The 22,403-nt window shown below is 43.3% G+C and overlaps 1 protein-coding gene across 3 annotated transcripts in view; it reads left to right on the top strand.

Annotated features, from left to right (window-relative positions):
* Window positions 1–22,403, top strand: part of PRKN (parkin RBR E3 ubiquitin protein ligase) — a 1,272,474-nt gene that overhangs the window by 1,053,931 nt on the left and 196,140 nt on the right. For all 3 annotated transcript variants that reach the window (XM_047769780.1, XM_047769781.1, XM_047769779.1), the window contains exons 8-9: window positions 824–885; window positions 14,438–14,587. In XM_047769780.1, coding sequence (XP_047625736.1) covers window positions 824–885; window positions 14,438–14,587 — 212 coding nt within the window. The remainder of the gene's footprint in view (window positions 1–823; window positions 886–14,437; window positions 14,588–22,403) is intronic.

The following is a 22,403-nucleotide window of genomic DNA, read 5'->3' on the forward strand; positions in this document are numbered from 1 at the left end:
ACCCTTTTTAAATGGTAACTAGTGTATACTGGCATAGATAGATAAATAGATGATAAATAGGCGGGTTTGTGTATACATATGTGCATATATATATATATGTGCACATATGTATATTATTTCTTTTTACAACTGAAGAAAGAAAATGTGAAAGCTGAATAGGCTCTCACTGATTGGGTAAAACTAGAAGATGATGGTCAAAAGACTGCCCTGGCCCTCTTCCCTGGTCCTTTACCTAAGAGACCCTTTTCTTACTGAAATGCAGCATCTTTAGGGGTCTTGACAAAGCCTCCTGGGAGAACCAGGCAAGGTTCTTCACTCCAGCCAGATCCCATGATAATGGGGCGTCCAGCTGCCCCATCTTCATCCTTCACTCTCGATGTGCAGAAGCCCACCCTGGAGGGGGAGGAAACAGGATGGGATAAATAAGCGACATGAACCTATTAGGTGCCCACTCTCTATCTCTGGCCCCACAAAACCCTGGCTCTATTTCAGGGACAAGTAGCAGGCTGGCAGAAATGACATGGGATCTTAACATCCCAGGGGCCAGAGCACAATCGGGAGGGAAGAAAAAGCCTGGCCAGGGTACCTGCAACTCGTTCTTAAAACGTCACAGTGTGGGACAGGCAGCCTGCCAGTGCGCCCTGGCCCACAGGGGCCTGGCTGTCTTGTGGTTGGTTAAGACCGTGTTTGTGGGTAAGCGCTCATGCTCGCCCGGCCCCCCAGCAGTGATGCTGGGTCATTGGAGTCTCAACTGCCCATGAGAACACCTTACTGCGCAGAGAACGGGAAGAACATGTTGGTGATTGATTCTTCTTCCCAACAGCTGGCTGCCCCAACTCCTTGATTAAAGAGCTCCATCACTTCAGGATTCTTGGAGAAGAGCAGGTGAGTCAGCCTCTCAGAGGCTACATGGGAGCATCATGGAAGCTAGACAGTAATGAGGCTGCTCAGGCTGCCTCCGGGGAGGCAGGGGGTGTCTCCTGACCTTCGGCGCCCGAAACGGGGAAGGGAGCCACACAGGAAATATGTGTGAGAACGCTCTTTTCCTCTTCTCCCCATCAGACCTGACAGGTTATTAATTGGTACATCTGCTATCTGCCAGAGCGTTTCATCTCAGGACACAGCAGTAAGCAGGTAGGACATGGTGGCAGATAAGCAAACAAATAAGTGCCGAGATGAATGACGCTGAAGGGATCGATTGTCGCAGGCAGCCCTGGTTTGATGTCTGTGGATGGATATGCAAGCTCTTCTCACCGGAATCTTCGACTTTGGGGTGTTATCTGTATTTCACGGCAGCCGCCTTCTCTGTGGGCGTGAACATTGACTTATAGACAAAGGATGGCCCATTTCAGGTTGATTATTTAAATGCTGTGTTGGACTCAGTGAGATGTGTCAGCTTCTAAGCAGACGTGCTAAGTAAATAATTCAGAATGCTAACTATTATCCATGTGTATGTGCGCACACACACACACTTTTGACTGTTTAAAAATAAATCTCCTAGGAGTTCCTGTCATGGCTCAGCAATGACGACCTGCTGAGGTATCCATGAGGATGCGGGTTAGATCCCTGGCCTCACTCAGTGGGTTGAGGATCTGGCGTTGCTGTGGCTGTGGTGCAGGCCGGCATCTGCAGCTCCAATTCGACCCCTAGCCTTGGAACTTCCATATGACACACCTGCAGCCCTAAAAAGCAATAAAATAAAATAATTGAAAAATAAAACATTTCTAAAAACTCCTAATCCTTATAAGGAATTACAGACTCCACATTGTTCTGTTACACCTTGATGTCACATTATCCTGGAAATAATTATACTATATAGTGGACCACAAGGTGATTGACCTATTTAATACTCTCTCATTAATTTTCACTCCCAAAGTTAGTCTTTACCCACCCTGACCAGAGAATATGCAGAGGGAGAAGTCACAGCTCAGTTTTGTCAACGAGTTTTTGGTCTGTGTGCCTTTTTCTCAGTATGAGTATGTTGCAAAGTTGGATGCCCATTTCCAACATCTAATTTCAAAAAGTGAGTTAACTAGGGGAAGGTGAAAAGCCAAAATCAATTCCCGTGCCTTGAATTAACAAATTATAGGACGCTTCATTCATATTTTCATACTGTAAATTTCCAGAATAGCAGATGCGATGTTTATTCAAATATAATCAAAATCAGGTATCCTTCATTGCAGGTAAGATAATGGACCCCAAACCTACCTATTTATGGAAACACCTGTATCTCACAGCTATTTTCCTGTGAAAGCCTGAGAGATTTCTTAAAGCAAGAATCACTGATTGTTACCTTGAGATTTCTGCCCAGATAATGGAGCCTTCTCTTCTAACTTGCGCCAATATTTGCAAACTCTTTCCGTATTTGTTTGAGAGTCACGAGGTGATCAGTAGGGAAAGACGCCAACTATAATCATCTCCTTAGAGCTGCATAAAATGCAAAAGCCACTTTGCTTTTTCCTAGACATCTAATCAAGTCATAATCAAAGTCAATATCCCTCTGATCAGCTGTGCTGCATGATCACAGAGTGCCTCATAGAAATATTGATCTTTATTTCCCTCCTTCCTCTTTTCGTTCATTCAGCAGGTTCATACTGAAGACCTACTCATGTGCTGTACGCTGTTCTCTGTTACAGAACTAGAGGAGTAAAAAGGAAATCCTGATCAGGCTCACATCTTGGTGGGAAAAGCCATTGTGTTATATGCACACACATGTGCTTGGTATATATTAGGTTAGGTGTTTATCATTGCCATGGAGAAGAATAAAACCCAACAGGATAGAGAGTGCCAGAGGGAAAGGTGACATCTGACACAATGTGGTCGGGAAAGGGCACACAAGACAGGTGCTGTGTGCATGAGGACGTGAAAGGTGTGAAGGAAAAGCATCACAGTGACATCCAGGAAGAGAGTCCCAGGTAGAGGAAAGCGAGTACAGAAATTCTGACCATATGTAATGATTATTTTATGTGAAAAATATTATAAGATGGGGGTGTGCTTGGACTGAGGTGGGAAGAAATCCAGAAATGTGTGAGCTAGAGGCCAAAGGAAGAAAGCATCTTTAGAAGGAGGACTGTCTTTGCCCTCCACTGATGAAACGAGACAAGGATGGGCAGGGAGCACTGAAACTCCAATGGAGGTCATTGTGACCTTGACCTGTGGACTAGTGAGGGTAAGGTCTGCCTGGACTGGGTTCATTGGAGAGGGGAGAAGAAAGAGAGAGAGCAAATATAGATACCTTTTGGGGTAGGAGTTTAGTTACAAAGAAACGAGGTAGCTGGGGGTAGGGAATGCGGGATTTCTTTTTTGTAAGAAAAACAAAGACCATGTTTATGTGCTACTGGGAATGATTCTGCAGAAGAATGGGGAGATTGATGATGCAGAGGAGGGGGGAGAATTTCAGGACAAGGTCTTTGTTCAACAGCTACCAGAGTGTAGGTTTAGCCTGAGGCAAGGGTGTGGGCAGCTCAGCCTGGTAGCAGTGGGGAAGGCAGAATATGCAGGAAGGTTTTTGCTGGTGGCTTGTCTTTCCTCAGTGAAACAGGAAGCAAAGTCAGCAGTGGAGAATAAAGATGCAGAAGAGTTTTTCAGAGAGAGAAAAGGATGATGAAAGTGTCATTTAGGAGCGGAGGGAGTGAATGGAGATGGAATGAATTTAGAGTGAGATCAATCAGTTGGGTGTTTTTCTGTCACTGTGAAATGTGTAGGCACAGATACAGAAAAGGTGGAGTCAGGTGTAACCAGCCACCCAACTAAAACAAAAACGGGAGGGAGGCAAAGAGGTGAAGGTTAACCTAAGGGAGTGAGCATCATGCCTGGGTCTGAGATTTTAGCTGGGTAAGCAAAGAGGGGTGATTGGAGAGAGCGGTGGGGAAGGTGGTGGGATTCACTGGCTACATGTCCCAGGAGGTTCAAGGAATTTTTGGAGATTGGGTTTTATGAGGGTTTAGCTAGAAGAGTAGGTACTGGCCAATGAGTGGGATACTTGACATTGACATTGTGGAGGTGGTGCAGAGACTGGCCAAGACAATGTCAGGGGAGGTCCAGGAACGTTAGTGGCTGAGTTAAGGTAGTGGACAAGCTGATTGGACAAGTTGAGGTCATGGACTTAAAAAGCCAGGGTATTGGAAGTATGGCCCATGGGGTCCCCGAGAGCCTCCAGAATTAGCATTAGAATAGACTTGGAGAGAGTCCTGGTGAGTCAAGTAATCAGGCTTCTAGAAACAGATCAGAGAAGGGGGAGAGAGATTGAGGGAGATGAGCATCAGTAGCTGACTGCAAAGGAGAAGTAGGAGAGCCTGATGGTGTGAAAATCAAAGCTGGAGGGTTTTAGAAAGAGAAAGGAAAACCGTTCTATTTGGGGCATTGCAGATCCATGCTTGGTGGTGCAAAGAAATCACCATCTGGGGCTGAATGGAACGTAGTGTCCTCAGTCATAAGCCAGATGCAGGAGGGAAGAATGTGACAAAAACATTGAGACAATGAGTAGGTCAAAGTCACAGGGCATTCACTGCTGACTGACCCTGAGTTCCCCAATCTTGGGGGCAGGAACTGGGGCAGCTGAAGGACAGGGTGTGAGACGGGATGGACAGAGCCATGAATGGGCAGATCTGGGAACTGCCAAGGGCACCAGGAGCTCGTTGGTGACGGATATAAACAGGACACATTAGGCAGGGATATTTCTGTCCTGATGACACATGACAAAACCTAGTGGCCTCAGGGCAGATGGTGGCATGTGGCTTCGGACAGGGAGGGGAGAGTTCCAGCCCCACTGCTCACTCCTGCCCGTGACCTAGGCCGCCTCACCCGGAGCTGGTCAAACTCCCAGGCTGTCTCTGGATGCTTGAGGCAGCTTCTATTGATGAGATGAAATTTTTATATTGTGTGTGACAAGTGCCCTTGGACACATCATTTCAGTCTCTCTCTAACATGGCTTTTCAGTTTGTAGAAAAGGAAGAGTAATTCTCAGCTATATCTCAGAATTTTTGTAAATAAATAAATAAGCATGCAAAGTAAGTTGCAAATATTAGGGACTACACTGAACTGTTTCTGATTTAAATACTATTTACACTCCATAAATAGTAGACCTAGTAGTAAACATAAATAGATTGACCAAAGTAAACACTCAAATTAGTGTAACAGGGAACTATATTCAATATCCTATAATAAACCATAATGGAAAAGAAAAAATCAGTGTAACAGTCACGTAAAAATAAATTGAGAAAACCTGTACACAAACTGGTTCGTCTCTGAATTCATTCCTGGATGTTAGAGATGCTTACCAGCTATCTAACTTTTTGGAATGTGATTTTTTTTCCATTCTCATTGGTCTTTAATAGGCCCTTGATTTTTGAGAAGGTGAGAAAGGTTTGGGTCCACAGCACAGATAAAGGAATTGACCCTTAATGGGGGAAAGCCACTTTCTTTGTTATAAGAAGACAGAAAGGAACAGGTGTGTGCAGGTGCAGGTGTGTTTGCAGTTGTAACGGTGTGAAGGGGAAAGTTAGCCTCTGATGGCTCCATGAATGCAAACACATTTTTCCCCACTATATTTTCTCCACATAGAGTGCTTCACACAGAAGATGTTTGGCAAATATTTGCCCAGTAAATGAATTCTTCATTCATGACTTGTATCTTCATAGAGAAATATGAAATAGTATGTCCAGGTGAAGGGAGGAAGGTGGTGAGATGTGAGTAGTTTGGGAAGAAAGAAGAGAAAACATGCTCCTAGAGAAACATGATTCAATCATGAAGGAACTGTAAGTGCTCATTTGAAGTTTGTGATCAGGAATTTGAGAGAAGGCAGCCAATTGCATCACTTTGTTAAGCAGTGTCCAGCTGCAGGGGCGTGTGCACAAGAAAGAAGGGGTGACGTTTCCCAGGCCTTTGGTTTTGCCGGAGTGGGCAGGTGAGGAGGCCCATGGGCGATCCATTATGAGATGTTTTCCAGGCCATGTTTCTGGTGGTGGAAAATGGAATCTATGTCAGACCAGGAAGGAAGCTAAGCTCTGCGAGGGCCAGTAGCCAGGGAGAAACTGTCGGGTCAGTTCTTGATAAGTCTTAATGAAGCTGAAGAATTTAAGCAACATCCATACTTCAGCAAGAGCATCAGGAAAGGAAAGACGGGAGATGACCTTTGAAAGCGACACATTTGGAATTCAGATTTCAGAGGTGGTACAATTTCTTAGGATGACAAGGCCTGGGAGAGGATTGTGACAGGGAAGAATTTTTTTGATGTCCCCATGCAGGAGAACATATAGGAACCAAAAGAACAGGTTGATGGATGGATGGTTCAATCCCCAAATGGTGACAAGAAGCGGAGCAGAGATGACAATCGTGAACTAAGAGAAAAGTCTCCCAAGAATTAGGGGTTTATCCACCCATGTCCATTGCAGTGGCAAGAGGGCGAGGGTTCATAGCCATAGGGCATAAGTTTCAAAGGAGCAGTGGCATGGGGTTTTGCAAGAGAGAAGGGCATGATGGTTTAGAAACATCAGTGAGGAGCCAGGAGACAACCGGCTCCACCTCTGGCCTGCAGGTATGTACCCCTGAAACAAAGTTGCCTTCCTTTAGGGTGGTTGCAAGGAGATGGACCATTTGCAGTGAAATCAGGGAAGAGAAAGAAACCTTTGTAAAGGCTGATTATATAGGAGAGCTTATTCTTTGAAATTCCAGGCGACTCCAAGAGTAGGTTTAGGAGAGAAGGAATGCTCGTATTGGGGAATAGAGAGACCTTCATGGAAATGAGAATCTGGGGACAAGCGTAGCAGGGGATGCCTGAGTCTCAGAAGCAAACCATGACGGGAGCATTCTGATGACCTTTGGAGCCAAGGAGGTGCGCAACCAGACCACCTGACTGTTGTCAGACACCTCATCTAGCTATTGTCACCCTAAGTGTGTCTCTCGGGCATTGAAGCCTTCGTTCCAAAAATTGTCCTCGGTGTCATCGGCTTGCTGACACCAAGGACAGAGAGTTTTAAATGTAAAGCCATCCAGTCTAATGCAGAACGTGGTTGTTTGAATGATCTGGGTCATCAAATTTCTAATCAGTTTATCAAACGTGTGGTGGAACCAACTCATCTCATTGCCTCAAACCAAAGCCTTACACAAAACTTCCCGACCATGAAACATCAATCCTCCCCTTCCACTGGCCCCCAAATCACCTTGACACCAACATAATTCCCCTCAGACTAGGCGATGACCAGAGGGAGAGATATGGAGGTTCCATGTTAAAGAAAAGCAGAGCCCAGGAAGAGACCAGGAGGTGGGGGGGTGCAGGTGACAAGCACCACAGCACCTCTGGGGAAAGTGCCATTTCTCTAAGGGGAGGGTCCTGGATGCAGAGACCAACAGTACTGCTCAAAACCATTTCTCGGGGACTAAAGTCAAGTAAAATAATTTGTGCCCCCAGACAGCCTTGCCCTCTGCCGAGTGCCCCATGAGGAGAGTGCGCTTAGCAGTCCTGTTTGCAAAGCTTCCAGAAGTCTCTGAAATCACACCCTCCTTAGACACTCCTGCAAGGAAATCGGTTTGCAGGTATCTACTTTCATAGCCCTGCCCTTCCTGTGGGGCCCTGTGGGGCCCACAGCATGGAGAAGCAATAAACAAGCCAACGGGTTTTGACCTTTCCAGAAGATTCCACGGCCACTAGAAGTTGAGAAACTTTTTGGCATCATGTCATCTGAAATATCTGAAAAAGAAATTGCAATCCAGGATACAGTCTGTTGCTCTAATTAGATTTTAGGTGTTGTGTTATCTGTTTTCTCCTTGCGTTTAATTTCAGCCGTCCTAATGATGGGTTTTTTTCTAGGCAATGAACAAGGTCCTGCCCTTTCTCTCGCCAATTTACTTCATCAGTCGATGACAGATGTCCAGGGATGAAAAGAATGTTATTAGCAACAAAACTGCGAATGCAAACAGCAATGTGACAGGCACCCCCACAGAGGCTGTCGCAACTCCCTGGGGCTAACTACCTGCAAATGAAGAAAAATAAGATTAAGATTACTGAGAATTTAGGGAGCATTTTTTTAAAATTCTAATACATACAGAAAACAAGGCATTCTCTTCATAGTACGGGGAAATAGATTAATCATAACTTCATGTTCCTCTAAAAAAGGATGTTTTCGATGTTTTTTTAATCCAATGAGGAAGGGCTATAATCAACTGTATTTTTTTGTTAGTTTCTAAATGATGACCAAGGAATGGTGAGCTGGATTTTTCTTAATAGAGAGAACAAATAGAAAGAAAATAGAGGCAGCTTGGTATCGGGAAAGGTGGTCCTTTAGAGCCACAGCCCTGAGTTCTGACGAGGGATGGGGGTTTCCTGCCTGTGTGGACAAAGCAAAGGATTGAATGTCTTTGTGACTCAGTGGCCCCACCTGTCACTTCCCAGGGCAGATGAGAGTGAACTGCTTCGATGAAGTGGGCACGGTCCTTGGGTCCCTGCACCGGTCGGTAACTCAGTGAACCGAGTCTCTGCTCAGGATTTTTCTCCTCCAGGGGAGGAGTAGGAGAAGGGACCGGGAAGGAATCCTAGGGTGCTGGTGGCTTAGACCTCACAGAAGCTAGAATTTAGCAGGGAAATGCAAGACAGCCTGCCGAGGGGTTGCTTTTGTAGCTGTACCTGAGTGCCCCCAAAAGGATACTCGGGCAAATTCCACAGCAGAACCAAAACAGCCTCCTTCCCCCGCTCCCAGGATTGGAAAGGCTGCCAGCCAGGCAGCTCCTGGATTGCTGACAAACTCTGACTCATCTTGACAGAACACTTGCCAGTTTCCCCAGATTTTAGTTTTACCTACTATCCCTGTGCTTCAAATTGCTTGCAGTTTTAAATTTTCGCTTCCTTCTTGCTGTCTTTTCTTAGGAAAGCATGCGAATTAAACATCACGATATGGCCGCCTGGGCCTCCCACACAGGACAGGCCTTTTGAGTGGTTTTCCAGCAGCATGGGTGTGGCTTATTCCAGCCCACTTCCTCCTCAGCCTGACCCCTCCAGCGACCACCTACACTTAGCATGGAGCCAGCGGACAATAAGAAAGGCAGAGCTAACTGGTCCACGTGAGACTTGAACCTGTGACCCTGGCTTTGTTATAGAACACTATTCTCCCCAACCCAACTCTTCTGACTCCCAACAGACGACTGAGGTGCAACCACTATTCATAACACTCTCCCATGACTCATTATTTAGACTCTTAAAATAGTTTATTGAAACGTCTGTGAATTTCACGCTTTCAAATGAATATTTCCTGTTCTTAAGAGAATCCATGAGCATACATATAAAAACTGAATAATTTACTCTCCAAATAAATAAAATATAAACCATACCAATGAGTCAAGATTTTACCTAGATAAGTCATCTGACAGATGTATTTTTACTCTAATCTGATAAAATGTAGGAGGACCTGTTTTTAATTTTCCCCCTTAGGTGCAGAATACGATGCTTTGTTAATATTAACATTTATTTTTTTTTAATTTTTGCAAGTATTAGCCTGTGAGCTCTAAATTATCTTAGTTATCTGTCCATGGATTATGCACTTTAGAAATTTTCAAACTGGTTTTACAAATCACTTAAACATCATAAATCGGCAAGGAAGGATTAATCTGTCCACATGTACACAAGCTCACATGCAGATACTCACTGTGATTCCAGAGACAATGCAGACATGATTGGTGGAGCATCTGCTGCCTTTGGGTTCGCCTGGGAATGGGCTGCACACACCATACACGCCTAGTCCACGTTCACGTTGCAGTCACGTTCCTCCAAGTTGGCTCTGTTCATCAATGCTATTCAACAGTGATAAGTAAACAAACAAACACAACACAACTTGGAAATAACACAAGGATCAGTAATTGTTCCTTTTCACCAAGCAGGGTCCATTTATCACTTTACCACCCAGTGTTCATACTTTCCCTCAGATAAATACAGATATTCTCTTCTTAGTTCTAATTTGTCACAAGTCTCCTCTATCAAGACAAAGCCTACTCTAAGGAGGTATTTACTCAGAAAAAGAAAGAGAAAGTCCTGTTGAAAGTGGGATAAGAGAGTTGGGAGCCAGCATTTTTTAAACACTACCCCCAAAACTGAAGAGGAAACTCTAGAGCCATTAAGAACGATTTTGAATCCTTCCTCCTCCTAACATTTCAGAACTATGTAAAGATGAGGCATGGAAAGGGACCAGGTAAAATCCCAAAGGAAGAGAAACAAGGTCAAATCCACAGAGTTTGTAAGGAGGCATGGAAAGTGGAGAGCAGGACAGCATCTGAGAGGCAGTGAGAGCACATGAGCCAGTCCTGCCCGCAGGCAGGGGAAAAGGAAAATAACTCTTGCAAAAGGAACTAAGCTATTAAGAAATTACGAAAGCCAGAGTTCCCGTCGTGGCGCAGTGGTTAACGAATCCGACTAGGAACCATGAGGTTGCGGGTTCGGTCCCTGCCCTTGCTCAGTGGGTTAAGGATCCGGCGTTGCCGTGAGCTATGGTGTAGGTTGCAGACACGGCTCGGATCCTGCGTTGCTGTGGCTCTGGCGTAGGCCGGTGGCTACAGCTCCGATTCAACCCCTAGCCTGGGAACCTCCATATGCCGCAGGAGCGGCCCAAGAAATAGCAACAATAACAACAACAACAACAACAACAACAAAAGACAAAAAAAAAGAAATTACGCAAGTGCAAATAAATAGCAATGGATGTTGTCTTAAGAGAAATAGAAATATAAAAGGAAAAACTTAAAAATGCAAGTAAAGGATTTCAGAGAAGTGGACCAATTTAGGAGATAGATTAAAAAAAAATCCAATATATGTACACTAGAAAGCCCATAAGGAAAGTATCAAAGAAAAATTCTATATAACTTTCCTGATCTAACATGCATGTAAAATTGATCAGAAAATGACCAGCACCAACACATATTCTAATAAAATTACTAGATTCTAAAGAAAAAGAATTCCTACAGGCATCTGGGCAAAAAAAAAAAGATCAATTCACTTGTAAAGGAAGAAAAATTCAGATTGTCATCAGCCTTGCCCCTAACACCTTATATCAGAACATAGAGTAAGACATTTAAAATACTTGAGTGGGAAAAAAATGGGAGCCCAAGACTTTATATCCAGCCAAACTCATTTTCAAGAATAAAGACCCCAAATAAACAGTCACTGAGCAAGAACTCAGTGACTGTTTTTCCAGTGAGCTCTTCCTGAGGATTTTACTAGAGGAACAAGCTTCAAACAACCTAAATTACCGGGTAGACATCAACATAAGGACTGGTGTGTGTGTGTTTGTGTGTGTGTGTGTGTGTGTGTGTGTGTGTGTGTAATTAAGATAACCTGAAAATTAGGAGAGGGAAAGCATAGTATGAAATGGCCCTATAGTTCAACAATATAGATGCAATATTACTAGAAAAACTTGTCAGGAGGACGGGTAGAGCACATAAAAATATATTTGAAGCTTCTAGTAATTGTATTCCTGGTGGTCATGTTGTTACTGTTATTCTAGAATCGTAGTGTGTACCATGTGAGCTGAAGCAAATGAGCTGTTATGTAGTCCTATCATTCTCTGTGTTCTTGAGAAAAGGTGTGGAAAAGGGGAGATAACAGATGTAAAATAGACAATCTGGGAGTTCCCTGGTGGTCTAGTGGTTAGGATTTGGCGTTTTCATTGCTGCAGCCTGGGTTCCGTCCCTGGTCTGGAAACTGAAATCCCACATCAAGCCACTGCATGCTGCAGCCAGTATATATAGATATATTGGCTCATCCATGAGCCAATAATCCATGCTCATCTCTTGGAACGCATCTCCTCTAATTCTCTCTTACTCCACTCCCACAAGGCCTTGGGCTCCACAACGCCACTGAAATGGCTCCTTTCAAAATCTCGATAGCATCTCCATTTCTAACTCCAGCCAGTTTCCGGTGATTGACTTATCTGCAGCCTCTGATGCAATTTACCATGATGCAATACTTGAAGTATCTTGTTCCCTTGCCTTCCCAGACACCCACATTCTTCTCATTTTCCACCTGCCTAACAGGCAGATTCTTCTCCGTCTCCTTTGCTGGCTCCTTCTTGTCATTCCCACAAAGGTTAGATAATCTCATCCAGTCTCATGGCTATTGAGATAACACAGAGTTGGAATGTCAAATCAGACTTACAAGAATCCTAGGTGTAACCCAGTGTCAAGCTTTACTAATAACTCACAGATGCTGGTGAGGATGAGACACAGACAAGATACGGGGAAACCCACATCATTTAACACAGCCCAGGTCCTTTCTGGACATACCGGGCTATACTTTGGCAAGACTCAATAAATGAGGTCTCTAGGGAGTTCATGGAATCATCACTAACATGAAATCTCTACATTATTATATAAACTGACTCATTTATCACCTGATGAAATGTCTTCATTTATTCCTTAATAATTTCAGAGCTTATGACATTTTCAGAAATCCTTACCTCATAAATTCACATATTCTAGTTTGTTTACTATAAGCAAACTCAGACCAAGTGTTTCCTGCCAAATGCGTTCCAAAGATAAGAACCCCTTTCTAGTAAATGCCATTGTATATATGGAGCATTAGCATATTTACAAGGGGATTTGACCCACTCATCTTTTCTTCCTGGGGTCAGAAATACGAGAAAATGGATGGTAGGCTTGATGCTAAACCTTTCCTTTCTAGCTCTACCCATGGCTTCAACACTGGTGTCTACAACCCACATCTTTCTCCTCAGCTCCAAAGTCAGGCATTCAATTAGCTGCTCAACATTTTGTCTTCGCGGTCAGGTCGGTTATCAAACTGAATATGAGCACAATAGAAATAGCGATTCCTTTTCTCAACTCCCCAAATCTCAGGCATGAATTTTACTTCCTGCTTGACACCTATTCCTCTCCTATCATGTACCCAATCTGCCTAAAGCGTCTGCCCTTTCTACCTTCCGAACGTATCCAGAACTCAGCCACTGCCCCACCCCCACGCCCACCCCCACCTCCGCCGATGATTTCCTGGTTCAAGCCGCCACCATCGCTCACAGGAATCACCGAAATCGCCTCCAACCTGCTTCTCTGCTTCCATCCTTGTCCCTGGGAGTCTTCTCCGAACATAGCAGCCAGATGGCTGACTTTAAAAGATTAGTCAAGCGATGTCATCCACAGCTCGAAAGCCGGTATTCTCTTATCTCTCAGAATAAGAGCCAGAGTTCTTATAATGGCCTTCGGGGATCTTCATCCTGGGTCCCCAAGAACTCTCTGACTTCCTCCGCTATTTTCCCCACCATACACCCACACACCCACACACCCACACACCCTCCCCCCCACACACACACACACCAAGCACATTGCAGCCTGGAGACCTTTATAAATCTGTATATTCAGCCTGGAAGGCTCATCCCCCCATGGCACATGGCTTGCTTTTCTAATCTCTGTCAGATGTAACTTCTTTAAAAGGGATTTCCTATTCCCTAATCATCTCTTTAAAATTCCCACATCTTCCCTGGAGTCCACCTCTTCTCGTCACCATTTGAAATGCTATGCAGTTTTAACCTTTCAGTACTTACTGTTATAGTCTGGTGCGTAAGAGAAGAGATGTCTGTTTTTATTCAGAGCTGTATCCCCAGCAGCCACGGTAGTGTCTGGTACACAGTAGGTGCTCAATAAATGTTGCCTAAATTCATGAATAGTCAAATCCCTTGGAGTTGATCTGAGTTTAGAAGAGAATGTGATCCAACAACGCAAGGAAAAAAGCAACTTAGGGCTGCAACAAGGAAGACCTTGGAAAGTGTGCTATGCCATTGCATCTTATTCTGCGGGCTGGGGAAACCATTAAAGGGAATTGAGCCAACCAAAGGCATAAAGAAATGAAGTCAGGCATCAAAGAAAGCGTCCTTTAAGAATAAGAATAATGATGAAAGGAAAATTTTGTTCTTTAGCATTAGGCGTTCCTCATCAAACTGAGTATACTCATTGATATCATGTGGGCTGCTAACAATTACAGAGGTGTGCCTTTGGGACCTATTTTCCAAATGATGTTAAAAGCCCATAGACTCCTGAATAGAGCCGCGAAAATGCACTATTCGATGAGATTAATGATGGTGCATTATGAGCGTCCACAACTTAAAATATAGATAGGTACCCTAAAATTAGCATGAAAAAAAAGTCTCTTAAATGCAGTTGGTAATCATGTTAAAAACCCAAACTTGCAAAAATCTATTTTTTGAAGACAAATTTCTAGAAACACAAAGAATAAATGCCTCACTTATCTGTTTTGCCAGTTGGGACTGGACGATTTCCTCTAGGTTGGACCATAACTCACCCACCCCACCCCCAGGTATTTCCTGAAATGGATTAACAAGAAAACCACACAACCACCAATTATTAACCTTTGCTTAAAAACAAACAAACAAACAAGCAAAAACCATATATGAGTATATATTATCACTCTGAAAAGCTCATTTTCTTTTTGCAGTACAACCGGTACCAGCAATATGGTGCCGAGGAGTGCGTGCTACAGATGGGGGGCGTGCTGTGCCCCAGCCCCGGCTGCGGAGCGGGGCTGCTTCCAGAGCCAGGTCAGAGGAAAGTCACCTGTGAAGGGGGCAACAGCCTGGGCTGCGGGGTAAGTGCAGCTGCACCCCTGGGTGTAGACTGTGTTTGTTTGCTTCAGCAAATTGGTTAGGATTCTACATGCATTTTATTCTCATTGTCCTTTTGGACTCAGACATCTTTCAACTGAGGCATAAGAAAATCGATTTTTACATTTTTAACAGGATCCCATATACGTTAGAAGGGAGGTACGATTTTCTGCTTTAATTGCTATCAACGTGTTTGCTCTAATACAGGAATCATGGTCAGCCTTTTAAACTTTTCTTCCCTGGCTCAGCTAAGTCAGAGCAAAAATGTGTGATTTCTTCAGAGTGGGCTTTAAGGAGACACAAGTGAAGGAGAAAGAGAATCCCTCATCTTAGCATGATGTCTTAGCAACCGTGTTTGCCTAAGCATTTCAAGAAATAAAATGAAGATTAAGATGGAAAACTCGAAATGCTATTGTGTCGTAAAAATCATTTTAAATCGAGATGAGCAAAACTTAATGGTGCCTCTTAGGGAAGCGGAGTAAGAAAGCTGGAGCGTGTTTGTTCTAAGAGGTCAACCGATATGACCTAGACAGCTTCTCGAATGGATCTGTGGCTGCAAGCTGACAATGAAGAGGAGAGGGAAGCATAACTCAAGTGCAAAAAGGCTGACTAAATTATAGGTTGAAATGACAAATGGATAATAATTCTGATATTAAATTTCATGCAGGCCAGAAAAGAAAGAAGGGTATGTGCTTAGAAAATGCTGTTGAATTTTGATGGGAAAGCGTTTCTTTTAAAATTGCAACTTCATGGGGAGCTTTGTGAAAGGAGTGTGGACGGCAGAGGCATATTCCCCATGCCTAATTTTTGGCCAGGCACGGTGAGTTTCCTAAGCATAAATTGGCATCTGTTGCCCTTGGTAAAACTTCCTACGGGTCATGCAGTGGGACCTATTTAGCCTTGGACTGAGCGATAAAGCAGAGGAAGTAGACGTTGAGAAATAATGAGATACCGCGATGCCTCAGCAGAGAGAAATACCTTTGGATTAATAATGGGGATTGCATTAGGATGAAAGCTCAAGTAATGTCTGCTAGCCCTAGAAATTATGGAACTCAAACTCCGCTTTCCCGCCTTAGTCATCGTCATTTACTGTAGGATTGGCACCGACTTGCCTGTGGCCTAAGCAAGCTGCCAAATTCTGGGATCAGAATTTCTAGCAAATGTTTTCTTTTGAAATGAGTTACGGTAGCTTTTAACTAGTGGCTCAATTATATGCTTCTGCCTGCTAATGGCTCCTCTTATTCCCTCCTCTACAGCTGGGGGTCCCTTTGACCCATCCTCTGCAGTCAGTTGTTCACCTCGCTTTAAGAATTTTGAAGGTCTCTGGCATTTTAAGTTTTGAACATCTTTCTCTTCCCCTTTTTATACAATGTGACATTATGTGTAACACACACATTTAAAATCCAAATCATAGAAAATTACCTTGGGGTGAACTAAATTGCTTTAATATCTTTGGGATAAGAGAGTTTAGGGCCAGACCTTGCCTAAAGGAGGATGGCTGTATCATCAGGATTTTTTTTTTTTTTTGGTCTTTGGAAATTCCAGGTAATGAGTTTTAGGTTATTTTTATTTGTCCTGTTTTGTTATTTGCGGAAGTATGCTTGTTGGTTTGTATATTACCTAACTATTGCCATATAACATGTAGCCCCAAATTTTAGCCATTTAATTAAGGAACATTTTTATCTCACAGTTTCTGAGGGTCAGGACTCCCTGAGCAGCTTAGCTGGGTGGTTCTGGCTCAGGGCCTCTTTGAGGTTGCAATCAAGCTTGGTTGCAGTTAAGTGGGGCTGGAAAATCCACTTTCAAAATGGCTCCTCCACATGACTCTTGGCCAAAAATGCCTCCGTTTCTCAATAGCCATTAACAAACGGCCATGGCTCCTCACCACATGGCCCTCATCTCAGGCTGCTTGTCCCCAGAATGGTAGCTCACTTACCAGGAACAAGTGAGCCGAGAGAGAAAGCCGTGGTGACCTGCCCTCCAAGGCGGAACACCGTCAATTCTGCCTTAGTCCATTTGTTAGCACTGAGCGCTGCATCCAGCCCATTCTCAGCAGGAAGGAAGTCAGGCTCCATCTTCAAGGAAAGGGTGTCAAGGAATTCCTGGACGTACTTTGAACCACCACCATTTGTAATTTGAAGTTGAATAAAGAACGAAAGAGATGAGTGTCCCAAGGATGCACTTAACCTGATGCTTTCCTTTCCCTCCCCAGCTTTTTGGCTCCAATCCCCACACTCTTTTTTCAGGCTTGTATCAACTCCTATGGCTTTGGCTGCCCAACAGAGATAAACTGACCCCGTCTTGGCTCTTTACCTTCCAATCCTTAACTTTCACAAAGGGCTGTTACCCAACATATCCGTGTCTGTGGGATTCTGTAGAGGTTAACACGTAGAGTAGGTTGTGGGATGTGGGTCCAAGTCCCGGCTCTACCAATAACTATAGTCTTCCTCTTTCTGTGCCGCCGTCCCCTCGCCTCTAAAATAGGGTGTATTATAATGACCCTATGCTATATAGAAACATTATGGATATTAAATGAGCTAATAGATATAAAATGCTTAGATTAGTGCCTGGTATTAAGTGTATATTTATTCAGTAATTAATCAAGAGCTTAAATCAATATTTACGGAAAGCTCACCTGAAAGAACCAATATTCAAGGCTAATAAATTAACGACAGGACATTTGTTTTATCCTTTTTCCCAAGCATTCCAGAACTTACCCTTGTATCAAGCCAGATCTACAGCAGGAAATTAGGTACCTGGCTCTCGCTGCTTCAGCCCTTCAAAGAATTGTTTTCCTCAAAGTAACTTGACCTCACTTGTTTATATTGTGGTCATTAAACAGGGCATTTGATGTGTGTGGTTCAGGACATCCCAATGGACTTTTCTGCGAGGAACCATGGTGCCATCTCCAAGTTCATTCTGCTTGTCTTGGAGAAAGCTGTCTTTGAGGATATTATGAATTGTGCAACGACTAACAGTTCCCTCTGAAAGCTGACTGCTAGAACAACTAGACCCACATTCGTGGGTCTTCTATAGCATAGAAATGGGCCACTAACAGAGTAGATTTTGAAACCTAGCTCCTGGCTTCACTTTTTTACTTCTTTCTCTTCGGCTTTTCCTGGAATCTGCTGCTTTGCTGTGATTTGTACACCCTTGTAAGCTGAAAGCCTATTCTGGATTTAAGGGTGCTGATGGAAAGCTGTAGTGTGGTAGAAATCATGGTTAGCTTATGTTGTTTCAGAGGCAGAACAGGCCCAATAAGTAGAAGCTGGAGGAAGATGAATCACCCAGCATTTGTTCTAGCACCACGGACAGCTGCCCCAGGGAGCCGTGAACGCCTCACCCCACACAGTGGTCAAGGAAGGTCACTGATAGCAAAGCTGTGGAAGAATCATTGCGTCTTGGACATGCTTTCCAGGCTGTAGTTTAGGGGTGTACAGTAGATATCCGCAAATCCACCTGTGCTTAATTTGTCCTCAACTGTCAGCTCTTGTTACATGGGTATCCAAGAAATGCTTGCTGTTACAAAAAAGGAGCTCATATGTAGAAAATGTTGAGAACCAAGTTCCCTGTCATTCACAGAATTTAAAACTCAGCCTTCTGGGTACGCTGTGATGTGCCCATGGATACACATTTTTAGAGCCAAGACACAGGGATGTGTTGAGCTCCAGATTGGGTAGTTCTAATCTTGTCATCGGTCAGCCCACCACCACATCCTCGGTGGCCCCTTACATGTCCGGTATTACTGTTATACGGAGTTTCTATCAGAAAACACCAAACCTCAGCATTTTGATTATCTTTGGCTTCTTTAAAATAGGTGTGAAGGCTAGTATTTATGACTCCCTTATTGCAACCTATAGTATTAGTCACTGGAAAATCAGATTAGCTGATCCTTTGCTCTCCTGTATCACTAGGCTTAACTGTTACCCAGAGCTCAGTGAACATTAGCTAATAAATGAAGAAAATGATTTCCATGTAAATGGTAATGTCAGAACTTACTGTTGTGGGTCAGCAGTAACGAGCCCAACTCGTATCCATGAGGATGCAGGTTCGACCCCTGGCCTCGCTCAATGGGTTAAGGATCTGGTGATGCCATGAGTTGTGGTGTAGGTCGCAGACAAGGCTCAGATCCCAAGTGGCTGTGACTATAGCATAGGCCGGCAGCTACCGCTCCGATTCGACCCCCTAGCCTGGGAACTTCCATGTGCCATAGGTGCGGCCCTAAAAAGCAAAATAAATAAATAAATAAATGGTAATGTCAGTACATCCAGGAGAGGTCTGACAGACGTGTGATGGTTGCAGCAAAGAATTATTTGTACTTAAGTACCACTTGCCAGGACTCAAGCTGAAGTGATACACTTGTTTCATGCCTTGATGGTCTTGTCCTTGGGCTTGATATTCTTGTCTTGAGTAAATTCACGTATTTGGAGTTCAACATCATTAAATGAGTGAGAAAATGAATGAATGAATGAGAATCTTAACAATGTAGAAGTGATATGAATACACTATCACTTTTATTTTCAAACACTAAGTATCATTTACTCCAATATTAGAATCACTTGTCTTACCTCAACGAGAACCTCTGTTGCCAGGGGGGAGAGGAGAGGAATTAGGATGGACGGGGAGTCTGGGGTTGGTAGATGCAAACTATTGCATTTGGAATGGATAAGCAACGGGGTCCTGCTATATAGCACAGGGACCTATATCCAATCACACGTGATAGAACATGATAGAAGATAATATGAGAGAAAGAATGTGTGTATATATATATATCTGAGAAACTGACCCAACCCTGAAAATCAACTACACTCTAATAAAAGTAATGAAATAAAATAAAAACAATATATAAAATATGCAGGGTTTCACTTACACACATAACGCATAATTCAGAACACCAAAATATACTAAGCTCAGAGATCCGCAGAAACATCAGTCAGGAACCTGAACGTCCTACAAAAATTACACAGTTGACATGCCCTATTGAAGGCCGCACAGCCAAAGCAAGAATTCCATAATTCCCATATATAAAATGTCTTCCTCTTGGGAGGGCTGAGATTTTAGCACTGACACACCACAGACTATTATTAAATGGATAAACCGACCTCAGCGAAGAATATGTTTTGGAATCAAATAGCCTGACCTGAGTCTCTGCTAACCCTTGATCATATTTTTATGACCACTCATAAAAATATCCATTGATTTCCTGAGGAATATTCCTGTTAGTGCACAACAGGAACATTGCTCTTCGTCGTGGCTATCTCACTCCCTTTCACGGCGCCGAGGTAAAATGGTGACGTGCTTAAAACTGGAAAACAGCACCAAAATATGGACTGCATTGTACTCCCTGACCTGGGAATGCAAAAAGACATGGCCCCCAAACCCTGTATGTTGTCTCTAAAGAAAACATCTTTATCTTATTTGGTGGTGTGTTGAGATGTTATTATGTCTGAGAGATGATTTCTTAAAATAATCCTAGGAGCTGAATGAAGAGTGTTCGCTTTGCAATGAGAAATCTAGGGACAAGATTTAACAGCTGGACAAAAATTTGACACAGTTAAATGAAAACCAGAGATCTTTTAAAAATCATTAAAGTGACCATAGTTAAGGCAGTAAGACAGAATTTCTTAAGGTCACTCCCTCCTTCAAGGAGTAGGGTGTGCTGCTCTGAGACAGGTTCATGGAGGAGCGAATGAAACATTCGCCTTGGGCTCCCAACTTGCACAGACCCCTTCCAAGCCCTCCTGACCAAGTGTGTCTACTTGCATTGTTTTCCTGGGAGAGGGTCTCAAAAATCTGAAGGTACAGTGGCTCCGTGAAACCTGGATCTAGGCCTGCACAATGACAGGTATGACCTGCTATGGGCAAAGAAACTTTTGTTGAAACTACTTATGACCACGGCACTAATATTGCTGAAGATTTTCATTAAGTGAGAGTCCAAGTCTCATTTTTAGCCCTTATGTAGGAAGTCTGTATGGACAAATGGAGATACCTATTCTTTCATTCACAGATCTGATTAAGTTTAAAACGTAATAAATAGATGGAGAGCCCTTTTTTTATCAATATATAGGGCTCAGAAATAGAAAGCAAGCAGGTGGTCACCAATTAATAATAAAAGGCAAAACAAAATGGTTACTTCTCCCATTTCTTAAAGGTAGCTTAATTTTATAAAAAAAAATATATGATTAAATTATACGAAGTATTTCAAAAACTATCTGGAGTTCTTTCTTATTCCAAAGAAGAACAGAGATTAAAACATAGGCTCCAAGCATGCATGGTTTGTTTATTTATTTATTTTGTCTTTTTAGGGCTACACCTGCAGCATGTGGAGGTTCCCAGGCTAGGGGTCAAACTGGAGCTACAGCTACCAGCCTACACCACAGCCACAGCAACACCAGCTCTGAACCGCGTCTACGACCTACACCACAGCTCATGGCAACACCGGATCCTTAACCCACTGAGCAAGGCCAGGGATCAAATCTGCATCCTCGTGGATACTAGTCAGGTTCATTACCGCTGAGCCACGATGGGAACTCCATGTGTATTTTACATCTTAATGCTTTCCAGGAGACACTGCAAAGGACCAGTGTGTTTTCCTGTGGAAACTTGGCCAGCGTTAAGCTCCAGGCTGCAACACCACCTTGCTTGCCTCAATTGCCTGGCCCCGCCAGCATGTAGAGTATGGAACCAAGTCCTGTTGACACATTATTTTTTGATATACAAGATGTTCCTTATCAAAAAAGTATTTTTAAAAGGAAGCGAACGTTATAAAATGTCATAAATATGCTTTCCGTGTTTATTTGACAAGTGTCCAAAAATCTAATTTAAACTCTCAATTTGGCTCCTTCGTGGAGTGGAAATAAGTCTTGCTAGACTTTCTGCTTGTGAGACAGCTTGCGGTGCAAAGATAGAAAGCTTTGGAGAGTATTTCTTTTAATTAAAGGAACCGTTCATAAATGTACAAACAATTTTCTGCATGCAGTTCCTCTGGAAAGCATTTATCGATGGGCAAATGTTCCTAGAAAATATTCTGCAGAGTCCAAAATAGAAATATATAGCGTCTAATCCAACACAGACCAGTGACCTTCCCATGTCTTTAGCTGGTTTTTTTTTTTTTTAATGTTAAAATAAGGAGATTATGACATAATTACACTCTTTCAAGATCATAAGTGCCATCTCTTTGAATAATGTGTTAGGTAATCAATTTTGTGATAGATTGAATGCAGAAGCCTTCTTTAGCGCCACCAGCTGCAAGAGCACTCAGAATGTTCCAGAAAACAGGCTTCTACTGAAGGTAACAGAGTTTCTGCGCATGCATTTCGATTCTGCTCTTACTTCAGTCTAGGGCTGTGCTGTCCAATTTGGTAGCCACAGGTGGCTTTTTAAATTAAAATTAAGTAAAATTTAGAGTTAGTTTCCTCAGTCATGATAGCTACATTTTAAGGGCTCAGTGGCCACATGTGGCTTCCAGCTACTGGACCAAACAGTGCAGATGGAGCATTTTTTCCTCAGTATCACAGAATGTTCTGTGGGGCAGAGAGAATATCTATAAGATGTCACCCAAGGAGAAGCAGTCACAAACTCAGAGCTTCCTGTGTCTCAAACATAAGCCCCTTGACCCCTTCAATGTAATTAAGAAAAAGCTTTCCAGAAAGTAAAGCAATTCCTAAGTTAAAAAAAAAAAAAAAAGAAGTGGGGAGTTCCCATCGTGGCTCAGCAGAAATGAAATTGACTTGTATCCATGAGGACGCAGATTCAATCCCTGACCTCGCTCAGTGGGTTAAGGATCTGGCATCGCCGTGA

This window comes from Phacochoerus africanus, chromosome 2 (genome assembly GCF_016906955.1).
Source record: "Phacochoerus africanus isolate WHEZ1 chromosome 2, ROS_Pafr_v1, whole genome shotgun sequence".
Classification (NCBI taxonomy): Eukaryota; Metazoa; Chordata; class Mammalia; order Artiodactyla; family Suidae; genus Phacochoerus; species Phacochoerus africanus.